The sequence below is a fragment of the Macaca thibetana genome, chromosome 13 (genome assembly GCF_024542745.1).
Source record: "Macaca thibetana thibetana isolate TM-01 chromosome 13, ASM2454274v1, whole genome shotgun sequence".
NCBI classification, from domain to species: Eukaryota; Metazoa; Chordata; class Mammalia; order Primates; family Cercopithecidae; genus Macaca; species Macaca thibetana.
In genome coordinates, this window is record NC_065590.1 from 20,481,340 (window position 1) to 20,506,195 (window position 24,856).

General features: G+C 44.2%; 2 protein-coding genes across 15 annotated transcripts in view; one reads left to right on the plus strand and one right to left on the minus strand.

The window, feature by feature from the left end:
* The window catches only part of MRPL35 (mitochondrial ribosomal protein L35), a 536,751-nt gene that overhangs the window by 3,796 nt on the left and 508,099 nt on the right, over positions 1-24,856 (minus strand). For 2 of the 3 annotated variants that reach the window (XM_050753135.1, XM_050753134.1), the window contains exons 2-4: positions 11,824-11,878; positions 3,973-4,162; positions 3,054-3,198 (exon numbers count right to left, since the gene is read on the minus strand). In XM_050753135.1, the coding sequence (XP_050609092.1) occupies positions 3,054-3,198; positions 3,973-4,162; positions 11,824-11,866 (378 nt within the window). In that variant the 5' untranslated portion in view covers positions 11,867-11,878. Of the gene's footprint in view, positions 1-3,053; positions 3,199-3,972; positions 4,163-11,823; positions 11,903-24,856 lie in introns of all 3 variants that reach the window. The other variant, XM_050753132.1, reaches the window with a different exon arrangement.
* Positions 15,121-24,856, plus strand: part of IMMT (inner membrane mitochondrial protein) — a 53,097-nt gene continuing 43,361 nt past the window's right edge. For 8 of the 12 annotated variants that reach the window (XM_050753011.1, XM_050753016.1, XM_050753012.1 and 5 more), the window contains exon 1: positions 15,132-15,841. In XM_050753011.1, the coding sequence (XP_050608968.1) occupies positions 15,797-15,841 (45 nt within the window). In that variant the 5' untranslated portion in view covers positions 15,132-15,796. Of the gene's footprint in view, positions 15,842-24,856 lie in introns of all 12 variants that reach the window. The other 4 variants (XM_050753019.1, XM_050753023.1, XM_050753020.1 and 1 more) reach the window with 3 other exon arrangements.

Genomic DNA, 24,856 nt, shown 5'->3' on the forward strand with positions numbered 1-24,856 from the left:
TATTTCTTGGAAAGATGCGATTCTTTACTGGGCGGGGGCAGGATGGAGAAAGCATGTGTAGTTTGAAAAGAAATAGTAATAAATAATATTTTAGAAAAAAATGTTACTTAAACTCACAGAAAATAAAACTAAATGTGTGTGGCTGGGAAAGTACAAGATAATGACATAGAATTATAATCACTAACTTAACAGGTATGATCTTACTATCTCTTCAGCAATCTTTAACAACGTACTATTATTCTTATTTTACATCTTTAAAAAAAGAAACCATTGATTAGAGAAGTAGCAGACAGAGGTCTGAGGGCCAATAAGAGTTCTTTTTTTGTTTTGTTTTGAGACAGGGTCTCACGCCGTCATCCAGGCTGGAGTGCAGTGGCGTGATCACAGTCACTGCAGCCTCTACCTCCTGGGTTCAAGTGATCCTCCTGCCTCAGCCTCTCATATAGCTGGGACCACAAGTGTACACCACCATACCCAGCTAATTTTTTAAATTTTGTAGAGATGAGGTCTCGCCATCTTGCCCAGGCTAATAAGAGTTCTTAACCACTGTCTTTCCTAATGTAGAGGAGGATGCAGTGCTGGCTAGGTAACAACATTAATATTTCTTAAGCTGAGTATTACAAGAGCTGAGAAGCACAGTTCTCAAATACATTGCTTCATTTATTCTTTTCACACACAAGGGACCAATTTTTATAGGAAATACTTTTCTAAGGAATTATGAATATGGTAAGACTATTATTAGGAGTGGTGAAGGAATGGTTAACCCACATATTCAACCCAGAACTTTCATATACACCCATATAGGTATTATTAATTTTGAATAATTAATTTTTAAAGACAGGAAAGGAAAATTAGATTGAATATAAAAACTATAATCATAGCCTGTTTAAAGTAGAAGGGATCTTAGGTGCCACCCAGCTTAACATCTGGCTAAAACCACACAGTGAGCCCTTGGGTCCTTTCAAGCCAAGGGTTCTTTATGGCACAATACCAACTGAACAAAACCATGGCTCTTTGCTGAGAATGTGCCTTGGGTTTCTGACATGTCTTAGTATCATCACTGTGACCATCAACTTCTATAAGGACAGTGATGAAATTAGGAAAGGTTATTTAATAGTTCTGGTTTTAAAATGCTAGAAGTTAGATTTTTGCTACTCACTGCTTACAATTTTAAATGCAAACATTCAAAGCCAAATCTCCACATCTGTGTAATAATTTTATAGTTTGCAGGCCAAACTGGGTTACTATGGATCTCTGACGTACAAACACTTAATTTGCTGCCCTGCCCATTACCACCAGTATCCTTTAAAGATTATTCATGGAATGGAACCACTGTGAAAATGCTTGAATTTTTTTACACAGTCTCTAGATTCAAAAATGGAAGGCGGTAATAATAAATATCAAGGACTGCTGGATGAAACCGTGTCACGGAAGATACTTTGTTTTACACATTAGTATGAATTAATCTACCCAGATTTTTTGTTTTTCTCTAAAAATTAGATTTTGAAGAGGCAGGGCATTCTATACCGGGTATACTTTCGGGAGCCCTGAACTGAAGCTAGGTACTATGATTGGAGAGTATGATCGGGTCCTTTATAGTAACATGAGGGCTCCAGAGCCCAGTGAGAGGGATATGGAAAGGAAGGCAAGGAAACCCACCCATTTCATTTTACCTAGGGCTAGAAGAGGACCTGGAAATAATTGGTATAAAAACAAAGTGGGGGCTAGGCGCCATGGCTCATGCCTGTAATCCCAGCACTTTGGGAGGCTGAGGCACGTGGATCACTTAAGGTCAGGAGTTCAAGACTAGCCTGGCCAATATGGTGAAAACCCGTCTCTACTAAACATACAAAAATTAGCCTGGCATGGTGGTGCATGCCTGTAATCCAGCTACTCGGAAGGCTGAGGCAGGAGAACGGCTTGAGCCCGTGAGGCAGAGGTCACAGTGAGCCAAGATTGTGCCATTGCACTCCAGCCTGGGCAACAGAGTGACACTCTGTCTCAAAAAAAAAGAAAAAAAAAAAAACCACACACACACACACAAAAGGGAAGAATGTTTCCAGTGGTCTCAAATTCACAAAACTCAGAACATTAGACCTTTAGTTTAGCTGCTTATGGATTATATGAGCTTCTGCTGACTGGTGTAGGAAACTACCCACCAGTGTTTCAACAGAGATAAGAGCTGAGAGTTCCAATCAACCCATTTATCTACAAATTTAGGACTGTTTATAAAACAGGGGAGAATCCTTTCAACCTTTCAAACATCAAGAAAGTTCTACCAACTATTTTATTTTTACAGGGAACCAAATTTTGATTTTTAAAGATTTAATTTCCAAGTAATAAAAGGGAATTACGATTTGGGCAGTTACTGTATCTCAAAAATGGTTTTGCAAAACTGGTTGGTCTTTCTTTTTTTTTGAGATGAAGTCTCACTCTGTCACCTAGGCTGGAGTGCAGGGGCGTGATCTTGGCTCACTGCAACCTCCGCCTTCCAGGTTCGAGCGATTCTCCTGCCTCAACCTCCCAAGCAGCTGGGATTACAGGCACCTGCCACAACGCCTGGCTAATTTTTCTATTTTTAGTAGAGATGGGGTTTCACCATTTTGGCCAGGCTGGTCTCGAACTCCTGACCTCAAGTGCCTTGGCCTCCCAAAGTGCTGGGATTACAGGCGTGAATACAGTGCCTGGCTGAATTCTGTTTCATTTTAATCTGCTCACGCTCCTTTTTTGTTCGAGATGGAGTCTCGCTCTGTCGCCCAGGCTGGAATGCAGTGGTTTGATCTCGACTCACAACAACCTCCACCTCCTGGGTTCAAGCAATTCTCTGCCTCAGCCTCCTGAGTAGATGGGATTACAAGTGCCTGCCACCACGCCTGACTAATTTTTGTATTTTTAGTAGAGACGGGGTTTCACCATGTTGGCTAGGCTGGTCTTGAACTCCTGACCTCGTGATCCACCTGCCTTGGCCTCCCAAAGTGCTGGGATTATAGATGTGAGCCACCACGCCCGGCCTCGCACTCCTTTTTCAATTTAGTAACAGTGTGAAGACTCACCTTTCTCCTCACCCATAGGCCACAATGAAGTCGAAGAAACCTATGGATGACAGCTTTCACAGTCTTTCTCTTGCCTTTTCTTGTACTGAAGTATGTTAGAGATCTGACTGGTAGCTTCAGGACACTTGGAAGCACGGGGGCCAATCTAAAAATATATTTAAAAATTTTTAGTATATAATCAGACTGATTACAGGATTAAAATTCATATCTCCACTGAGAAATGAGTAAAGCTGCTCCAATGGGATGGAACTAACTTTTCATACACAATATTACTTCCAATGACCCATGACATTAAGCATAAATTAGAATAGCAACCATCACCAACTTACAAGTCTTCTAAAACCTACCCCCTCAATTCCTGTAAAATAATTCATTCTATTATCATCGCTTGATTTCTTATCCATCTTCTCATCAGATTGCAAACTCCTTGAGGACTTCAATTTGTTTACCTTTGTGTCCTTTTTGCCAACTACAGTGCTAGGCACCCAGGGGATGTTTAACTGGATATTTGCTTACTGAATGACCAACACATGCAGCCCATCCTTACAAGCTGAGCATCTTGTGCACCCTCCACTTTGGATGACAGCTTCCACGCAGGAAAGCACACATACAACATCAGAAGCGTGCTGTATTTGGCATTTTCCTGCCGCAGGCGCCTAGATACATGGATGTCAGTCAGGGTCTCCCACTCAATCAAGCAGAATTCTACATAATTAACTGCAGGTAGGCAAAGAATACCACCTACTTCTAGGATACCTTTGCAGGCATGAATATCTTGGAAAGTTTGTCTAAGCATCATGTTTATTGAAATATACTCTACCAATCAGGCACAGTGGCTCACACCTGTAATCCCAGAACTTTCCAGCTACTCAGGAGGCTAAGGCAGGAGAATATATACCCACAAAGAAATATACTCTACCTATGAAGGATCTCTGAAGTATGCCCACATGTCAGGTTCCTCTCAGATGTGGTAAGTCTGGGAGTGGAAGAAACAACTGGTATCTGAATATGACTAAAGCGTCCAGTGGACAATGCAGAAATAAGAGAGGCATTCTTGACACAGCTGCGATAGGTTGAAGATGCCAAAATATTCAGGGGCCGTAGGATTCCTGTAAAGATAGGAGCGTATATACTTAATATAATACTACAAAATATGCATCCAGATATTAAAAATTAAGAGATGTATCAATGCCACCAAGTATTAAATACAATTAACGTGCCCTGAGCATCAGATTCATCTGTGAAGCTTTTACCACTTTACTAAGGTAGAACCATAAAATAATTACCGATTTTATGTATACAACAACAATTTTTGGAAAATTTAGAGAGCTGCACAATCATCGTCACAATCCAGTCAGATGTTTGCTAGCTCTATGTCCAGTACTAGGAGAAAAAGATGTGTGTAACATTTATTCCCACCTCCCAGATCTTATACTCTGGTGAGACAGAACTCCCACACACAGTACAATGGCAGGTCAGGGATGCACTCGACAAGAGTAGCGAGAGAAAGATTTTCAAAGGAAAGAGAAGAGGCACTTGAGTTCTCTAGAAAGTGAAAGTGCTCTAGAAAGTGAACAGGCCCTGTAGTCCCAGCTACTGGGAGGCTGAGGCAGGAAAATGGCGTGAACCCGGGAGTCGGAGGTTGCAGTGAGCCAAGATCACGCCACTGCACTCCAGCCTGAGCAACAGAGACTCTGTCTCAAAAAAAAGAAAATGAACAGAACCTTAGAAGAGGAGGAACACATTTCAGGCAGGACGAACAACATAAGCAAAGGCATGGGGACTGAAACAAATACAGGTGACCCTTGAACAGCATGGATTTTAACTGCACAGAGCCACTTACACACAGATTTTCTTCAAAAAAAGTTGTACCTAGTGTGCCTGCCTTTCCAGTCTCCCCTTCTACCTCCTCCACCTCTTCTTTCTCTGCAATCTTTTTTTTTTTTTTGCGCAGAGACAGCAAAACCAACTCCTCCTCGGCCTAATCAATGTAAAGATGATGAAGACCTTTATGATGATCCACTTTCACTTAATGAACAGTACCCTATTTCTCTTTCTTATGACTTTCTTTTCTCTAGCTTGTTTCATTGTAAGAATACAGTATATAGGCCGGGCGCGGTGGCTCAAGCCTGTAATCCCAGCACTTTGGGAGGCCAAGACGGGCGGATCACGAGGTCAGGAGATCGAGACCATCCTGGCTAACACGGTGAAACCCCGTCTCTACTAAAAAGTACAAAAAACTAGCCGGGCGAGGTGGCGGGCGCCTGTAGTCCCAGCTACTCGGGAGGCTGAGGCAGGAGAATGGCGTAAACCCAGGAGGCGGAGCTTGCAGTGAGCCGAGATCGCGCCACTGCACTCCAGCCTGGGCGACAGAGCTGGACTCCGTCTCAAAAAAAAAAAAAAAAAAAAAAAGAATACAGTATATAATACATATAACATGAAGGATATATGTTTTTAAAATTCTTTTTTTGAGGCAGGGTCTTACTCTGTGGCCCAGGCTGGAGTGCAGTGGCACAATCATAGCTCACTGCAGCTTTGACCTCCTGGGCTCAATCCATCCCCCACTTCAGCTTCCCAAGTAGCTGGGACTACAGCACGTGCCACCATGCCTGACTAATTTTTGTAGAGACAGAATTTTGCCATGTTGCCCAGTCCAATCGTGAACACCTAGGCTCAAGTGATCCACCTGCCTCAGCCTCCCAAAGTGTTAGGATTACAGGTGTGAGCCACCATGCCCGGCCTCAGAATGTTAATCAATGGTTTATGTTACTGGTAAGGCTTCTGGCCAACAGTAGGCTATTAGTAATTAAGTTTTGGAGGAGCCAAAAGTTATACTCGATTTTCAACTGCTTGGGGGTTGACACCCTACCTGCTGTGTTGTTCCAGGGTCAACTGAACATGTATGGGTTGAGGACCAGACCTGCCTCAGAGGCTGAGACTGCTCGCCTGACTATCAGAGACGCCTTGGGAGAAGTAGTGGGCAGTGGGGTGGAACAGCTCAGAAGGCAGATTTCAGACAGCCTAGATGTGTGGTGTGAATGAAGTCCTCTTATCAGTCCTTCCAACTATGGCCAGACTAATAGTTCATGGCTGCAAATCAGAATCACCCGTGGAGCTCTGACTCCACCCATAAATTCTGACTGAAGTCTAGTGTGGGACTCAAAATTGTGCATTAAACAAGTTCCACAGGATGATGAAAATGTCCTCAGAACTTAAAGTATAAAAAAAAAAAATGCACTAATACAAAACTAAAAAAAAAAAAAAAATAGTCCTACAGCTGGAATGTGGTAATGGTTGTACAGCTTGCTAAATTAATAAAAAAATCATAAAACTGTACACATAAAATGGGTAATTTTATGGCATGTAAATTCTACCTCAAAAAAGTTGGTTAACAAAAATACTCCAGCCAGGCGAGGTGGCTCATGCCTGTAATCCCAGCACTTTGGGAGGCTGAGGCAGGCGGATCACCCAAGATCAGGGGTTTGAGAACAGCCTGACCAAAATGGAGCAACTCCGTCTCTACTGAAAATACAAAATTAGCCGGGCGTGGTAGTGTGCGCCTATAATTCCAGCTACTCGGGAGGGTGAGGCAGGAGGATCACTTGAACCTGGGAGGAAGAGGTTGTAGTGAGCCGAGACCGCACCACTGCACTCCAGCCTGGGCAACAAGAGTGAAACTCCATCTCAAAAAAAAAAAAAAAGAGAGAAAAATACTCCACCTGAGTCTGATGCTCAGCTGGGACTTAGAACTACTCTCCTATTTTCTACTGCACTGATTTCAGATAATAAATGAGGGGCCATGTTCATACAGAAGTGCTAGGATTTGAATCAGATGATTTGGGCTCATATTCTAGCTCTATGACTTCCTTGCTATGTAACCAGGGGCAAGTTACTTAACCTCTCTGTGCCCCAGTTTCCTCAAATTTAAATGAAGTTAATTACAGAGAGATAATGAGACTTGAATGAGATGAAGCATGTAAAGTGCCTGGAGGAGTAGCACAGAGAAAACATTTAACGAATGCTAATGGCAGATAATAAAGAGGGATACTTAGCAAAGATGATACAGGTTGAATATTATCTGAAACGCCTGTGACCAGAAGTATTTTAGATTTTTTAAAATTTTGTATAAAGGAGATATCTTGGAGATGGGACTCAAGTCCAAACACGAAATTCATTTGTTTCATATACATCTTACACATATAGCCTGAAGTTAATTTTATACAATGTTTTAAATAATTTTGTGCATGAAACAAAGTTTTGACTACCACCCATCACGAGGTCAGGTAAAGAATTTTCCACTTGTGGGCCGGGCATGGTGGTTCACGCCTGTAATCCCAGCACTTTGGGAGGCCGAGGCAGGCAGATCACGAGGTCAGGAGATCGAGACCATCCTGGCTAACACAGTGAAACCCCGCCTCTACTAAAAATTCAAAAAAAAAAATTAGCTGGGCGTGGTGTGGCGGGTGCCTGTAGTCCCAGATACTCGGGAGGCTGAGGCAGGAGAATGGCGTGAACCCGGGAGGCGGAGCTTGCAGTGAGCTGAGATTGTGCCACTGCACTCCAGCCTGGGCAATAGAGTGCGACTCCATCTCAAAAATAATAATAATAATAGTAATAATAATTTTCCACTTGTGGTGTCATGTTGGTACTCAAAAAGTTTCAGATTAGAGATGCCTAACCTGTATATTAATATGTGGCCATCAGTGATAACAGGGCCAGGTGTGGTGGCTCACCCCTGTAATCCCAACAATTTGGGAGGCCGAGGCAGGTGGATAACCTGAGGTCAGGAGCTCGAGACCAGCTTGGCCAACATGTGAAACCCTGTTTCTACTAAAAATAGAAATATTAGCTGGGCAGAGTGGCACGCACCTGTAGTCCCAGCTACTCGGAGGCTGAGGTAGGAGAATTGCTTGAACTTAGGAAGCAGAGGTTGCAGTGAGCTGAGATCATGCCACTGCACTCCAGCCTGGGTGACAGAACTAGACTCTGTCTCCAAAAAAGAGAAAGTGACAATTTGCAACTGAAAAGGGTAGTATAAACATTGGTGCAGAAAACTGATGAGACAGCCCTTACATAGGGTCTTGGAAATCAAATAAATAAGTTAAAGAACTGAAAAGATGTGCAGATGTAATAAGGCAGGAGGTAATCTTTGGAAGATTAAGTGCATTGGAGGACTGTAGACAAGAAAATGTTCCAATTTTCATAGGTCATCAGATTTTGGTATCTCTTAGTTAAAAAATTTTTTAAAAAAACTAAGAAATTCTTTTGTTCTCAATTTCTATGAAGATCCTGAGGCTGCATAAGACATATTTATCAATTTTCGCAAAAAACAAGCTGGGAACGATGGCTTGTTAACGTATTTGTGAAGAGACAGAGTATCAGAACTCCAAGTGATCTCAGTAAGAGAGAAAAACAGATAAAAACCAACAAGATGAAATCAGGAATAAATACACTGAAGTTAGAGAAAATGGTTACGGGAACAACAGGAACTGGGAACTTGGTTGAGAGCAGTTCATGGGAAAGTATATGGGGAGGCTCTATCTACTGCACCTTCTGGTGGACCAATCATGTGATTAAGCCTGTGAGGGAAACCTAACAGACTAGCTTTGTTAACAAAAGTGCAGGCCGGGCGCGGTGGCTCAAGCCTGTAATCCCAGCACTTTGGGAGGCCGAGGCGGGTGGATCACGAGGTCAGGAGATCGAGACTATCCTGGCTAACATGGTGAAACCCCGTCTCTACTAAAAATACAAAAAACTAGCCGGGCGTGGTGGCGGGCGCCTGTAGTCTCAGCTACTTGGGAGGCTGAGGCGGGAGAATGGCGTGAACCCGGGAGGCGGAGCTTGCAGTGAGCCGAGATCACGCCACTGCACTCCAGCCTGGGAGACACAGCGAGACTCCGTCTCAAAAAAAAAAAAAAAAACAAACAAACAAAAGTGCAGTACATCAAGGGAAATAACTAATTTCCTTCAGTCCTCTGCCCCTGTCTGGGCATTTTCATACAGACTAATCTACTCTAAACACACTCTTGTATAGAGAACACAGATGTTTTCACCAAAGAGGTAACACAAAACCAGAGCTTTGAAAGAGTAAGAAGAGACAGAGGGAATAGGATGTACAAAGGTGATGATGTACATTTGGGGAATCACATTGGCCCTATGTGGCATGAATCAAAGGAATGAATGGGGGACATGAACTGCACTGGATAGGAGTGGAGCAGAGTGTGACAGTATCGAAACCAGGAGTCTTCAAGATTTTTGATCCCATGTTTCCTAAAAGAATTTTGAAAAACTGGCCGGGCGCGGTGGCTCACGCCTATAATCCCAGCACTTTGGGAGGCCGAGGCGGGCGGATCATAAGGTCAGGAGATCGAGACCATCCTGGCTAACATGGTGAAACTCTGTCTCTACTAAAAATACAAAACAAAATTAGCCAGGCGTGGTGGCAGGTGCCTGTAGTGGGAGGCTGAGGCAGGAGAATGGCATGAACCCGGGAGGTGGAGCATGCAGTGAGCCAAGATTGCACTACTGCACTCCAGCCTGGGTGACAGAGCAAGACTCCATCTCAACAACAACAACAAAAAAGAATTTTGAAAAACTACCCTTTCACAAATTCTTAATATCTAAAATATCAAATAGTTTAAATTGTTAAAAAGCCTATAATTTCCAGCATATTTAAAATACTGACATTTAAAAATAAGCTGAAGCTGTCACTTCACTCTTTAAATTGTTTTCAGTAGAATCTAAATTAATACTAAGTTGATAACTACCTACATCATCTATTTAAAAATTACAAGAACTATAAATTCAAGTAGATGAAAAATAACTTTTCATCAAAGGGCACTCCAAAATAATGTAAAAGACAAGCCTGAGAGGGAGAAGACAAAGGACACACGCAAACGAAAAACAAAAACAAAACAAAAACTAAATAAGACAATCCAATAGGAAAATGGGCAAAATATTTAAGTGGATATTTCATAAAGGAAATTCAAAAGGCCAATAAACATGTGTAAACACACTACAGCTTGTTACTAATCAGAGAAATGCTTATTTAAAGCATTTTAAATAATGTTTTAAATAAGTATCTCAGTACCTTTGCAATGGTATCTCAGTGAGCTACCACTGCAAAGCCACCAGATTAACAAAAATTTGTAGGTCTGACAATATCAGGTATTGGTGAGGATGTGGAGCCCCAACAGTTTGGCAATATCAGGCAATGCTGAATATATACATATTCTCTGACCAGGCAATTTCACAGGGAGTTTCACACACACCCACATCCTTAGAAACAATTAGACTCATGCGCCAGGACAAGATCAATCAGCTTTGTACATAATTGCCCCAAACTGGAAATGGAGAATTGTGGAACAGTCATACAATATTATATAGCAGGCTGGGCGTGGATCGCCTGAGGTCAGGAGTTCGAGACCAGCCTGACCAACATGGAGAAACCCCATCTCTACTAAAAATACAAAATTAGCTGGACGTGGTTGCGCATGCCCGTAATCCCAGCTACTCCAGGGGAATAACTTAAATCTGGGAGGCGGAGGTTGCAGTGAGCCAAGATCGTGCCACTGAACTCCAGTTTGGGCAACGAGAGAAACTCCATCCCTCCCCCAAAAAAAAAAAAAAAAAAAAATTATATATCAATGAGAAAGCATTACAACTACGCAAAATGAATGAATCTCACAATGTAAAAGGCACTAAAGAGTATATACTGTATGAATTAATTCATGTGAAGTTCAAAACCAGACAAAACTATGTTCTTGAGAGATGCATATATAGATGCTAAAACCTATTATAGGAAAAATAGGCAATCTAATAGTAACTATAAAAATGAGAACAGTGTTTATATCTGGGGGGGAGTAGAGAATTTTGATATACAGGGGAGAGAGGTGGTGCACTGTTTTGACCTGAGTGTTAAACAGGTGTTTGCTTTAGAATTGTTAAACCATTCATGCATACTATATAAAATTTTCTTCGTATGTATTATATTTTGCGAACACAAAAAATACTTCACATAAAAAAAGCTTTTCTCTAACGGGAAAATTTACATCGTTGCTTTTTCTTGACTGATCTCGTATATTCTCCCACAAAATGTTATCCTAACTTAATATATTTTGTGTGAAAGTAACTTACTGAGCATCTTATGGTATTTAGATGATTTTTAACTTTGTGCAACAAGTACTTAACGTGACGGCAACTGAATTTAGTCGCCTTTACTTCTGCTGTCTCTCAGTCAAGAAGTTCTCATGCCAGCCCTTGTGCCGGGGGCTGTAGTTAAAAATTAAATTGGCCTTCAAGCTTACCATGTGTCAGGCACTGCCCAAGACGCTTTACGTGCATTATCTCATTTAATCCCCAGGTAGGTGGTATGACCCCCATTGTAAAGGTATATAATCTGAAGTTAGGAGAAATTAATTCTCAAGGTTAAAGGTCCAGAATGGCGGGTCCTAGCCTCCAAATCAGAAAGTTAGGTGAGACTTTTTAGTCTCCCTCGCCCCCTCCGTTCCAGTTTCTCTGGCTTGTTTTCTAGGGAAGAAAAAGCTGGTAAGGAAGTGGAAAATGCGGGACACACAGGCCCGCGTGAGTCCGAGTCAAGGAACCTGGTACAGGCTGCCGGTCACACCGCCCCAGAGAAAATTGGGCTTAACCCTCTTATCTTAAATAATGACCCTTTTTGCTTGTTAACCTCCCTCTAAACGCCCATTCTATCCCGCACCAGTTCCCCCTCCTGTGAAGGCATGCATGGAGTATGTCGCTCTCCACTGACCTGAAGCTGCTCTCACTGCACCAGCAAAGACAAAGGAAGCCATCTTGCCACCCTCGCCTACGGCGGCCGCTTTGGGTTTAAAAGCACAACCGCAAAGGGAATGAAGGGAAAGCAAGGAGGCGGAGTCAAGGAAGAGGAAAATAACAAAGGAGTTGTCCACTCAACCTTTATTCAATGTGATCTGCCGGGTTCCGCTCTTCGCCTCTGTAAAGAGTGCCTATAGAAGGTTCCACAAAATTTATTATTTAAAAAAATTCTTGGGGCCTGGCACGGTGGCTCACGCCTGTAATCCCAGCACTTTGGGAGGCCCAGGCAGGTGGATCACGAGGTCAGAAGTTCGAGACCAGCCTGGCCAACATGATGAAACCCCCGTCTCTACTAAAAATACAAAAAGCAGCCGGGCGCGGTGGCAAGCGCCTGTAATCTCAGCTACTCGGGAGGCTGAGGCAGGAGAATCGCTTGAAACCGGAAGGCGGAGGTTGCAGTGAGTCGAGATCGCGCCACTGAAATCCAGTCTGGGCGAAAGAGCGAAACTCCGTCTCAAAAAAAAAAAAAAAAGAAAGAAAGAAAGAAAAAAACAAAAATTCTTGCCGGGCGCGGTGGCTCACGCCTGTAATCGCGGCACTTTGGGCGGCCCAGGCGGGCAGATCACGAGGTCAGCACATTGAGACCATCCTGGCTAACACGGTGAAACCCCGTCTCTACTAAGGGGTACAAAAAATTAGCCGGGCGTGGTGGCACGCGCCTGTAGTCCCAGCTATTCGGGAGGCTGAGGCAGGAGAATCGCTTGAACCCGGGAGGCAGATGTTGCAGTGAGCCCAGATCGAGACACCGCACTCCAGCCTGGGGTACAGAGCGAGATATAGGGGGTGTTACCTTGGAACACTATTGTTGCCAACTTGATCTCCCACCTATGGTGGCCACTTTGAGTCCAAAAATAGGCACATACGCTAGACAAGTATATTGAGACATTCATAAAAGTTCTTTGAATTGGCAATGGGAGTCATTGCACACTTTTTTTTTTTTTTTTTTTTTTTTTTTTTTTGAGACGAGGTCTTGGTCTGTTGCTCAGGCTTGAGCGATCACAGCTCACTGCAGCCTCGACCTCCTAGGCTCAAGCAATCCTCCCACCTAAGCCTCCTGAGTAGCTGAGACTACAGGCACACACCACCACACCTGGCTAATTTTTAATTTTTTTGTAGAGACCTAGCTCTCACTATGTGAGCCCAGGGTGGTCTCAATTGTTTGGTCCTGGAATCAAACATTTCTCCCACCTCGGCCTCCCAAAGTGCTAGGATTACAGGTGTGAGCCACTGAGCCTGGCCTCACTGCACATTTTTGAACAAGTGAGTGATTTGATTTAAATTTTGCTTTTTAGAGACAGGGTCTGAGTGCAGTGGTGCAATCACTGCAGCCTGTAATTCCTGGGCTCAAGGGATCCTCCCACCACAGCCTTCCAAGTAGCTGGCACCATAGGTATGCACAATCATCCCCTGCTAATTAAAAAAAAATTGTTTGTAGAGATGAGGCCTCGCTTTTTTTTTTTTTTTTTTTTTTTTTTGGAGACACTCTCGCTCTGTTGCCCAGGCTGGAGTGCAGTGGCACAATCTCGGCTCACTGCAAGCTCCGCCTCCCAGGTTCATGCCATTCTCCTGCCTCAGCCTCCCAAGTAGCTGGGACTACAGGTGCCTGCCACCACGCCCGGCTAATTTTTTGTATTTTTTTTTCAGTAGCGACGGGGTTTCACCGTGTTAGCCAGGATGGTCTCGACCTCCTGACCTCGTGATCCACCCCCCTCGCCCTCCCAAAGTGCTGGAAGAGGTCTCGCTCTTTTGCTCAGGCAGGTCTCGAACTCCTGGGCTCAAGTGATCCTGCCACCTCAGTCTGCCAAAATGCCGGGATATGAACCAACACACCCAGCCCCTGATAACTTTTTTTTTTTTTTCTGAGACGGAGTTTCGCTCTGTGCCCCAGTCTAGAGTGCAGTGGTGTGATCTCTGCTCACTGCAACCTCTGCTTCCTGGGTTCAAGCGATTCTCCTGCTTCAGCTTCCCAAGTAGCTGGGATTACAGGCGCGCACCACCAAGCCCAGCTAATTTTTGTATTTTTAGTAGAGAGGGGTTTCACCATGTTGGCCAGGTTGGTCTCAAATTCCCGACCTCTGGTGATCCGCCCGCCTCGGCCTCCCAAAGTGCTGGGATTACAGGTGTGAGCCACAGCGCCCAGCTTCCCTGATAACATTTTAAAGCAAAAATATTGACAACTTGCATGTGGAGAGTGAGGACTCTCCACATAGGTTATGAGGGGTTGGGAGACTAATTTTGAGGTTTGAGATCTTGAAGCTAGAGAGGTTGCTAATGATGTTCAGGTGCAAGTTGTGGCTGTGATGTACATGACTGAAGCAGGATGAAAGCGTTCACTGGCATTGAGAAGTTCAAAGCCAAGGGTGTTAGAAAAGTCATCACACCGGCACCATTGGGCATGACAGCAGTGGGCAGGGAGGCAGCAATTCAATCTAAAGAAAACGGGAGACTGCTCTGGAAGCTAAGTGAAAGAGATACGAAACTGAGTATATGTAATTACTGTAGTCCCCTAAAAACCATAGAAGATATACAAACATAACCCTTTGATTTTAGATAATTTTCAAGTCTCTCCATGTTACAAGTCATAGCGCAGCCTACCTCTACAGAGAATACATACTGTAATAAATTACCCAGTTAAGACTTGGAATACTTTGCAAACTCAGTACAAGATAGAAAAGTTAGTTTCCACGATATTGCAATAAGATGTTAATAATATTAATACTAACGTATTAATTCTGGAGCATACATGGAGTATTAATACCATGCTTAATATTTAACGTTTTATTTTGATTATCGAATCAATGGAATACTTTTTTTTTTTTTTTTGATACGGAGCTTAGCTCTTGTTGCCTAGGCTGGAGTGCAATGGCATGATCTCAGCTCACTGCAACCTCCGCCCCCCGCCCCGCCCCGCCCCGGGCTCAAGCAATTCTCCTGCCTCAGCCTCCCGAGTAGCTGGGATTACAGGCACCCGCCAGCATGCCCAGCTAAATTTCTGTATTTTTTAGTAAAGACGGGGTTTCACTATTTTGGCCAGGCTGGTCTCGAATTCCTGACCTCAGGCGACCCGCCCGCCTCGGCCTCCCAAAGTGCTGGTATTACAGGGGTGAGCCACCGTGCCCGGCCCAGTGGAATACTTTTAACGGTGCTTCTGCGCTGACTTCCCATCTTCCAACCCATCCACAAATTGCAGCCAAAATGATATTACTACAGTAAAAACTTGGAGAACGCAGTGTGGTTTAATCTGGAAGAGCAGAAGCTGTGGAGTCCAAAGGACCCGTGTTCCTATCCTTGTTGTGCCACTTGACACGTTCCACACAAGGGTCCCTACAGTGTTCGTTCACCGTTTTCAGCAATCAGGATGACTCCCTGAAGGGCCGTCAGACGAAACAAACGCGCAACCTGTGACAACTGCATTGTTTACGTAACTTTCGCCAAATAGGCTCCTTCCTACGAAATATCTAGCTCACAGAGCCAGGTGAGATTCTTTTTTGCTTTAATTCTCTGAAGAGCCACAGATGTCCATTTTCCACGTGAGTCTGAAGACTGGATTTCAGAACGCTCTCCTTCCAGCCGCGTTCACCTAGTAACCCCAGCTCCGGGCTAAGGACCTGCAGCCCGAGCGCGACCCGGAAAAGGAATCCGCCCTTTTCGCCTCCTGCGCACCAATCGCCCGGCGTTGGCGTTTCCGCAGCCGGAACAGAGCCCACCCTCTAAGAGCCGCCGAGTTGCTGCGGGCAGAAGGGGCCGCGCGTGCGCAGTGGCATCGGCTGCGCTTCCGGTGCGCCGGGCGCGGACGCGGGTACGCACACACGCAAGCACGCCTCCACTTAACTCGCGCCGCCTTGGCAGCTCCCGAGTCCAGCAGCAGTGCCGTCCGCTCGACCGAGATGCTGCGGGCCTGTCAGTTATCGGGTGTGACCGCTGCCGCCCAGGTGAGCACTGGGGCATCCGAGGGCGCGTGAGGAGGCTGACCTAGGACCGCCAGCGAAAAACGGGGGAGCCTTGGGCCCTGCCTAGCCTCCAGGACAAAGGCGAGTCTCTGGGCTACCCTCGTCGGGAGAGGCCCGGGCTGGCAACGAGGCAGCCACCAGGGAGTTCGCCAGACTGGGATGACTTGAGGTTATTGCAGCAGCGGGGTGAGGTGTGGAGAGTAGCGGGAGGCGCGGCTTCGAGGGCGTGCAGTCCAATCAGCGCCGCGCTGCCCCCGTCCAGGACCAATCCTGACTGCTGGCGTCTGGGTCGCCGGTTGGGCGCGCGATAGGTTTTTAGTGCTGAAGGTCGACGGGGGAGAACTACAGTTCCCGGCAGGACGAGCGGAGCCGCGGCTTGTTGCATCCTTAATAAGGAGGTGCCTGGACTTCTAGCGAGTGTCCACATTTTAGGGCTCAAGGTTGTAATTATCTGTGAGGGACTGCCTTTCTTTTCGCAGCTGGGAACACTTATGCACTATTCTTAATCCAAACAAAAGCGAAAGATTTTCCTTTGTGGAGTTGAAACTCCTGGTCTTCAAGGAAAGACAGGAGTCATGACCTTGTGGCTCATTTCTGAGATTAGGACAGGGATCTGTGTCTCCAGGCGCTGGGACTACTTTGACATTCAAGAAGCCTAAATACCCAGTTACTTTTAGTTTTGCGTAATTGCCAAAGTTACTTTCTAAAATTGAAAATAAAAAAGCCTGTTTCCATTGCTCACGATTATCAGAAAGTTGATATTTTGGCAAAATGTTGTAGATAGCAAAACAAGTACTGTGACTAAAGCAGTAAGTGAACAGAATCCCTAGGAAGAGTGAGTTAGAGATCATAAAAGTCAAGCTTTGTTTTTTCAAGTTCGCTTCTCTTCCTATTTGCTGCTAGGTAACAGAAGCAACCCCTTCCATAGGAAAGTGGAATGAACCTACGTTAGTTTTCTATTGCTACGTAACAACCACAAATTTAGCAGAACCTTACGGGTTCTGTAGGATAGAAGCCTGGTCATGGATGATCTGTGTTCTCCCCTCCAGGTCACACAAAGCTGCAAAGTATTAGCCATGCTGTGGTTCTCATTTGGAGATCTGGGTCCTCTTCCAGGCTAATGCAGTTTGTGGGCAGAATTCAGTCCGTTGCAGTTACACGACTGAAGTCCCTTTTTTCTTGCTGCCTCTTGTCAGCCACTGCTCCCAGCTTCTACAGCCTACCCACAGTTCCTTGCCTCAAGGCTTCCAGAGGCCATTCATAACATGGATGGCTGCTTTCGTGCAGGCTACCAGGATCTTGCCTCTCTAACTTCCAAATTTCTTTTATTTCGGTCTTTCCTCTCTAGACCCAGATTTAAAAGGCTTGTGTGATTAGACCAGGCCCACCTGGATGACCTCCTTTTCAGTTAATGCAGAGTCAAGTTTTTGGGATCCCATTTGGGAAATAAAACTAATTAAAACTTTGTAATAAAAAATGAACCCTTTTATAGCTCTGAATCCAGATGTCTAAACTTCCTGAAATTGCTATCTTGTAAAATTCTTTGGTTTATTCTCACCATCTCCTCAATCATTCTGTAGCATTTGACATCTGCTTTATGAGGCTCTTTGCACTTTTGGCTTCTCTCAAGTAATATTTTGGGTCCCATCTAGTTTTCCCTCACTGAGTCTGCTGCTTCTTCGTACCTCGAAATATACACCTTCTCATCTCTCCCTGTCTCTATAGACTCTCCAATTTGAGATTACATCAACTGTCAGAACTTTAATCCCCAAGCAGATGACTCTCGAGCCTTATCGTATTTGATTGTGCCAACTTATCCAGAATATCTCACGTGTCAAGATCCTTTCCACTTTATTAAACCCCATCTTTCTTTTTTTTTTTTTTTTTTTTTTTGGATACGGAGTGTCACTTTGTCACCCAGGCTGGAGTGCAGTGGCGCAATCATGGCTCACTGCAGCCTTGACCTCCCGAGCGCAAGCAGTCCTCTTACCTCAGCCTCCTGAGTAGCTGGGACCACAGGCATGTGCCGCCATCCCTGGCTAATTTTTTAAAAAATTTTTGTAGAGACAGAGTCTCTCTGTGTTGCCCAGGCTGTTCTCAATCTCCTGAGCTCAAATGATCCTCCCACTTCTGCCTCCCAAAATGCTGGGAATATAGGTGTGAGCCACTGTGCCCAGCCAACCCCATCTTCTTAAATGTCTTACTGCTTTTACTGTTGCCTCCTAGAGTCCATTCTTTAGGAGGGAATAGTAAAAGCAGTAAGACATATAGTAAAAGGCTTTTTAAAAGGCAAACATGCAAACATGAGGTCATGCTCTTTAGAGACATCCCATCACATTCATAATAAAATCTAAACTGCTTACCATGGGCCCTTGATCTGATTCTTCTCGTATTTCGTTTTTCTACTGCCTCACTCATATTCTCCTGGTAATCTCCAGCATGTGCCTCACTGCCTTTTCATCAGTTGTTTCTTTGGCCCTGAACTCTTCTCACACATGTTTGCTTAGCTTATTCCTTTCAGGTGTTTTTTCAAATGTCACCTTCCCTTCAGAGAGGGCATCCTGATCCAAAATAAAATTCTCACTACTCTGGCCTTCCTTGCATCACTGTATCTTTACCCCATCCTACTTTGTTATACTTTGTAGCTCCTAGCACTACCTGATGTTATAATGTGTACTTATTACACAGTTTCCACCTTTAAAAAGTAAGCTCCACAATGGAACTGTGTCCATATTGTTTACTGCTGTATTTCCAGTGTTGACAATAGTCCCTAGCTCCAAGTAGATGCTCAGTGAATGTTTATGACATATAAATGAAAGAATGAATGTGTTCATAAATTTTTTTTTTCTTTTTTTTGAGACGGAGTCTCGCTCTGTCGCCCAGGCTGGAGTGCCGTGGCCGTATCTCAGCTCACTGCAAGCTCTGCCTCCCGGGTTCATGCCATTCTCCTGCCTCAGCCTCCCGAGTAGCTGGGACTACAGGCGCCCGCCACCTCGCCTGGCTAGTTTTTTGTATTTTTTAGTAGAGACGGGGTTTCACCGTGTTAGCCAGGATGGTCTCGATCTCCTGACCTCGTGATCCACCCATCTCGGCCTCCCAAAATGCTGGGATTACAGGCTTGAGCCACCGCGCCCGGTCAAAAATTTTTTAGAGATGGGGTCTCATTGTGTTTCCCAGGCTGGTCTTCAACTCCTGGGCTCAAGTGATATGCCCACCTCGGCCTCCCAAAGTGGAATTTTTCTTAAATCTGCGTAAGTGGATGTGACCTCCCTTTAAACATCCCATATATTTTCAAACCTCTGATTATGTATTAAGGTTCTCCAGAGAAACAGAAACAATAGGGGTGTGTGTGTGTGTGTGGTGGGTGTGTGTGTGTGCACGCGTGTGTTGAGATAGGGTCTCATTCTGTTGCCCAGGCTGGAGTACAGCAGCGTGATCATAACTCAGTGCAGTCTCAATCTCCTGGGCTTAAGCGATCCTCCCACCTCACCTCCTGAGCAGCTGGGACTACAGGCTTAGGCTGCCATGCCCAGCCAATGTTTTGGACTTTTAGTAGAGATGGGGTCTCGCAATGTTGTTCCAGCTCATCTTGAACTTCTGGGCTCAAGCAATCTCCCGACCCTGTCCTCCCCAAAGTGCTGGGATTACAGGCATGAGTCATAGTGCTCAGCCTAGGAAGATTTATTTATTTATTTATTTATTTATTTATTTATTTATTTATTTATTTTTGAGACGGAGTCTTGCTCTGTCACCCAGGCTGGGTTTGGCTTACTGCAAGCTTCGTCTCCCGGGTTCACGCCATTCTCCTGCCTTAGCCTCCCGAGTAGCTGGGACTACAGGTGCCTGCCACCAAGCCCAGCTAATTTTTTTTTTTTTTTTTTTTTTTTTTTTGTATTTTTAGTAGAGATGGGGTTTCACTGTATTAGCCAGGATGGTCTTGATCTCCTGACCTCGTGATCCACCCACCTCGGCCTCCCAAAGTGCTGGTATTACAGGCGTGAGCCACCACACCCGACTGGAAGATGCATCATAAGAACTCTACTCACACAGTTATGGAGGCTAGCAAGTCCAGAATCTGCTGTGTGGGTTGGCAGGCTGGAGACCTAGGAGAGCCAATATTGCAGTTTCAGTCCACTGGCTAGCAGCCTGGAGACCCAGGAGAGTGGATCATGCAGTTTCAGTCTGGAGGCAGTCTGCTAGAGAACTGCCTCTTGCTTTTTGTTGTGTTTGAGCCTTCAACTGATTGAATGAAGCCCACCCATGTTATAGGGCAAATTTTTTTTTTTTTTTTTTTTTTTGAGACAGGATCTTGCTCTGTCACCCAGGCTGGAGTGCATTGGTGCAATCTCAGCTGACTGCAACCTCCATCCACCAGGCTCAAGCCATCCTCCCACCTCAGCCTCCTGAGTAGCTAGGACTGCAGGCATGCACCACCACACCCAGCTAATTTGTATTTTTGTTTTTTCTGTAGAGACAGGGTTTTGCTGTATTACCCAGGCTGGTCTGAAACTCCTGGGCTCAAGCAATCCACCCGTCTTTGCCTCCCAAAGTGCTGGGATTATAGGAGTGAGCCACCATGCCTGGCCACTAGTTCACCAATTAAAATGTTAATCTCATCCAAAAACACAATCCAAGTTGACACACAAAATGAACCATCACAGATAATATCTACCTTATTCTTTGTTGTTGTTGTTGTTGTTGTTGAAATGGAGTCTTGCTCTGTTGCCCAGGCTGGAATGCAGTGGTGCGATCTCGGCTCACTGCAACCTCCGCCTCCCGGATTCAAGCAATTCTCCTGCCTCAGTCTCTCAAGTGACTGGGACTGCAGGTGCGTGCCACCGTGCCCAGCTAATATTTTTAGTAGAGACAGGGTTTCACCGTATTAGCCAGGATGGTCTTGATCTTCTGACCTTGTGATCCGCCCGCCTTGGCCTCACGAAGTGCTGGGATTACAGGCATAAGCCACTGCGCCCGGCCCAGTATCTACCTTATTCTTTATGTTTGGGCTTATCATCCTTGCATGCCTTAGATGTGGGTATTCAGTAAATGTGCTTTAGAACTCTGGTCCTTCCTGTTTTTGTTTTTTTTTTCTTTTCTCAGACCTAACACCATCTTTCTTCTGTTAGTCCCAGTGTTGCATTGCCAGGCCCAGCCTTTTTGAAGTGGTCATTGAGTTGGAGGACATGGGCTTTCCACCTAGCCTAGCCCTCTCTCAAACTACAAAGTGATCATTTATATATGGAGTAGTCTTTCCTGCTTATAACTCGAAAGAAGAAGAAACATTATTCTGGAGGATCAACCACGCCAGCTTATTTAAGACCAAGTTTGATAACCCAGCTAGTTTAGGATTGAACTTGTGTGGGGACATGAGCTATCATCTTCTAGAATTCCTTCTTTCTGTTAGGATTATGAAACATTATGTTGCTCAGTGATAGAGATAGGCAGCCAACCGCACGTGCTAGAAAGTAGTTTAGTAGATCATGTGGCCAGGTGTTTGCTTCTACCCTTGCTAGAATCCTCTTTATTATTCCTTTTTTCATATCTGTAGACCAGTAGCCTTCAAACCATTTTGAAATATATCTTACGCCTTAACTTACTACACCCAAGTGATAACGTATAAAATATATTCACATATATGCAGGGAAAGCTAAAGTATCAAGTTCCTGCTTTTGTCATATTGATAAGTATCTGCCATTTCTATAATTAAAGAGCATGTTTTTCTCCTAGAATAGAATATGTTTATACTGAAGTGTAATGCTACTTCATTGTAAAACTGTAATGTAAAATGTAGAATTTCATGTAATGAAATTTAGTGTAATGTAAAATTTCAGTGTAAAAACTTACTCGATTTTTTGTGGGATATACTTTTTAATCTTAATGCATGATTCATATAAACTATTTTAAATTAACAGCAGGAAAAGTTAATTTGTTACATATCAATCTATATTTCAAATGTAGAACTGCCCATTAACTTATGGGTGCCTTTTTCATTTGTGTGGCAGGAGTCCTTATGACAAAATCCACAAAAATGTTATCAGTTGACAGCAACCAGCAGTCTGTGGAGGAAACCTGGAACCTCTAATTAGAGTTCACACAAGGCAGCTCATACTGCAGGCTCCATCTCCAGGTTGTCATGCTAGATTGTGGTTTCTTTATGTCTTCACTTTAGTTTGGTAGAGCTAAGGAACAGATGGTCTGTGTAACAACATTAATCATGGGGCGGGTCACTTGAGGTCAGGAGTTCAAGACCAGCCTGGCCAATGTGGTGAAACCCCCACCTCTACTAAAAATAGAAAAATTAGCCAGGTGTGGTGGCAGGTGCCTGTAATCCCAGCTGCTCGGGAGGCTGAGGCAGGAGAGTCTCTTGAACCCAGGAGGTGGAGGTTGCAGTGAGCCGAGATCACGCCATTGCACTCCAACCTGGGTGTCACAGCAAGACTCTATCTCAAAAAAAAAAATTACGTGGGAATTGTATGTTTCCTTTTTTTTTTTTTTAATATCACGTTTCTACAGGTTAGAAGCAGCAAGGCTAACCTTATATGTCTAGACAGATTGCTTTGAAACAGTGTTGTCCCTTCTATGTCATAGGTCCTTATTAATAAAAAGGAATTCCAGGGCAAAAAAGTAGCCAATATTTTGTGTGTTAATGTAGGATATTTAGTTTATATTGATAGTTTAGTACTTAAGAGAGCTCTGGAGACAGACCTTATGTTTGGCAATGGTTTTTAGCTGTGACACCAAAAGCACAAGCAACAAAAGAAACTAAAGATAAATTGGACTACATTAAATCTTAAATTTTTGTGCATCAAAGGGATAGTTGAGAGTGAAAAGAATGAAAGTATTTTAATGGATACTAGATATTTTGGATACTAGACCCTCATCATATCTGATGAGGTGTTCCTTTTTGGGTAAGGAACTCCTGCAACTCAGTAACAAAAAAGACTAGCCAAATAAAAAAATAGGCAAAGGGCCCAGGCTCTGTGGCTGATGCCTGTCATCCCAGCACTTTGGGAGGCTGAGGCAGGCAGAATGCTTGAGCACAGGAGTTCAAGACTAGCCCGGACAACATGGCAAAACTCTGTCTCTACAAAAAATACAAACATAAGCTGGGTGTGGTGGCATGCATCTGTAGTCTTAGCTACTCAGGAGGCTGAGAAGTGGGAGGATTGCTTGAGCCTGCGAGGTCGAGGCGGCAGTGAACCATGATGGTGCCACAGCACTCCAGCCTGGGTGACAGAGTGAGACCCTGTCTCCAAATATATACATATATGTGTGTGTGTGTGTGTGTGTGTGTGTGTGTGTATGTGTATGCGCAAAGTACTTGAATAGCCATTCATCCAACGCAGATATACAGATGGCCAAGAAGCACATGGAAAGATGCTCAACATCCTTTGACACTACGGAAATGCAAATTAAAACCATGAGATACTCAGTTCACAACCACTAAGATGGTTATAATAAAAATGGAAAATAACAAATTAGCTGGGCGTGGTGGTACATGCCTGTAATCCCAGCTACTTGGGAGGCTGAGGCAGGAGAATCACTGGAACTTGGGAGGCGGAGGTTGCAGGGAGCCGAGATTGCTCCATTGTACTGCAGCCTGGGTGACAAGAGCAAAACTCCGTCTCAAAAACAAAAACAAATGTTGGGGAGGGTATAGAGAAATTGGAACCCTTGTACATTGCTAGTGGGAATGTAAAATGGTACAGCTGCTATGAAAAAGTAGTTTAGTGGTGCCTCAATAATTATTATTAGTAGTAGTAGTAGTATTTTGGAGACAGAGTTTTGTTCTTGTTGCCCAGACTGGAGTGCAATGACGCAATCTCGGCTCATCGCAACCTCTGCCTCCTGGGTTCAAGGGATTCTCCTGCTTCAGCCTTCTGAGTAGCTGGGATTACAGGCATGCGCCACCACACCCAGCTAATTTTGTATTTTTACTAGAGATGGGGTTTCTCCATGTCCTGGGTTCAAGGGATTCTCCTGCTTCAGCCTCCCGAGTAGCTGGGATTACAGGCATGCGCCACCATGCCCAGCTAGTTGTGTATTTTTACTAGAGACGGGGTTTCTCCATGTCCTAGGTTCAAGGGATTCTCCTGCTTCAGCCTCCCGAGTAGCCGGGATTACATGCATGCGCCACCGCACCCAGCTAATTTTGTATTTTTACTAGAGATGGGATTTCTCCATGTTGGTCTGGCTGGTCTCGAATTCCCATCCTCAGGTGATCTGCCTGCCTGGCCTCCCAAAGTGCTGGGATTACAGGCATGAGCCACCGAGCCTGGCCGTGTCTCAGTAATTTAAACATAGAATTAAACATGACCCTGAAGTTCCCTGCCAAAAGAATAAAAAACTGGTGTTCAAACAAAAACTTTTAGATGAATATTCATAGCAACATTATTCACAATTCACAGCCAAAAGGTGAGGCAACCCAAATGTCCATTAACTGATGAGTGGATAAACAAAATATGATATGTTTATGTGATAAAATATTAGATTCAGCCATAAAAAGGAATGAAGTACAAGCTGCATATATGATACATGTTACAATGTGGATGAATCTTGAAAACATTATACCAAGTGAAAAGCTGGGCAAAAAGATGTACATTGTGTGATTCATTGATACAAAATATCTCAAATAGGCAGATTCATAGAAACAGAAAGTACATGGTGGTCGCCAGGGTCTAGAGAGAGAGGAAAAGGGAATGACTGCTTAATGGATGTAGGATTTCCTTTTGGGGTGATGAAAATGTTCTAAGATTAGATAGTGGTGATGGTTGTTGTACAACATCGTGGATGTACTAAATACCATGGAATTGTGCATTTTAAAATGGTTAGAATGGTGAATTTTATGTTACGGGAATTTTGTCACATAGAGGAAAAAAAAAATAACACCTGCCACCAGGTATTTGCAGATGGCCTGAAGTATAGAGGCAGAGCTAGATACACACATACACACCCTAAACTTGAAGAGGCTTCCAGTGGCCCAAGATAGGAAAATTT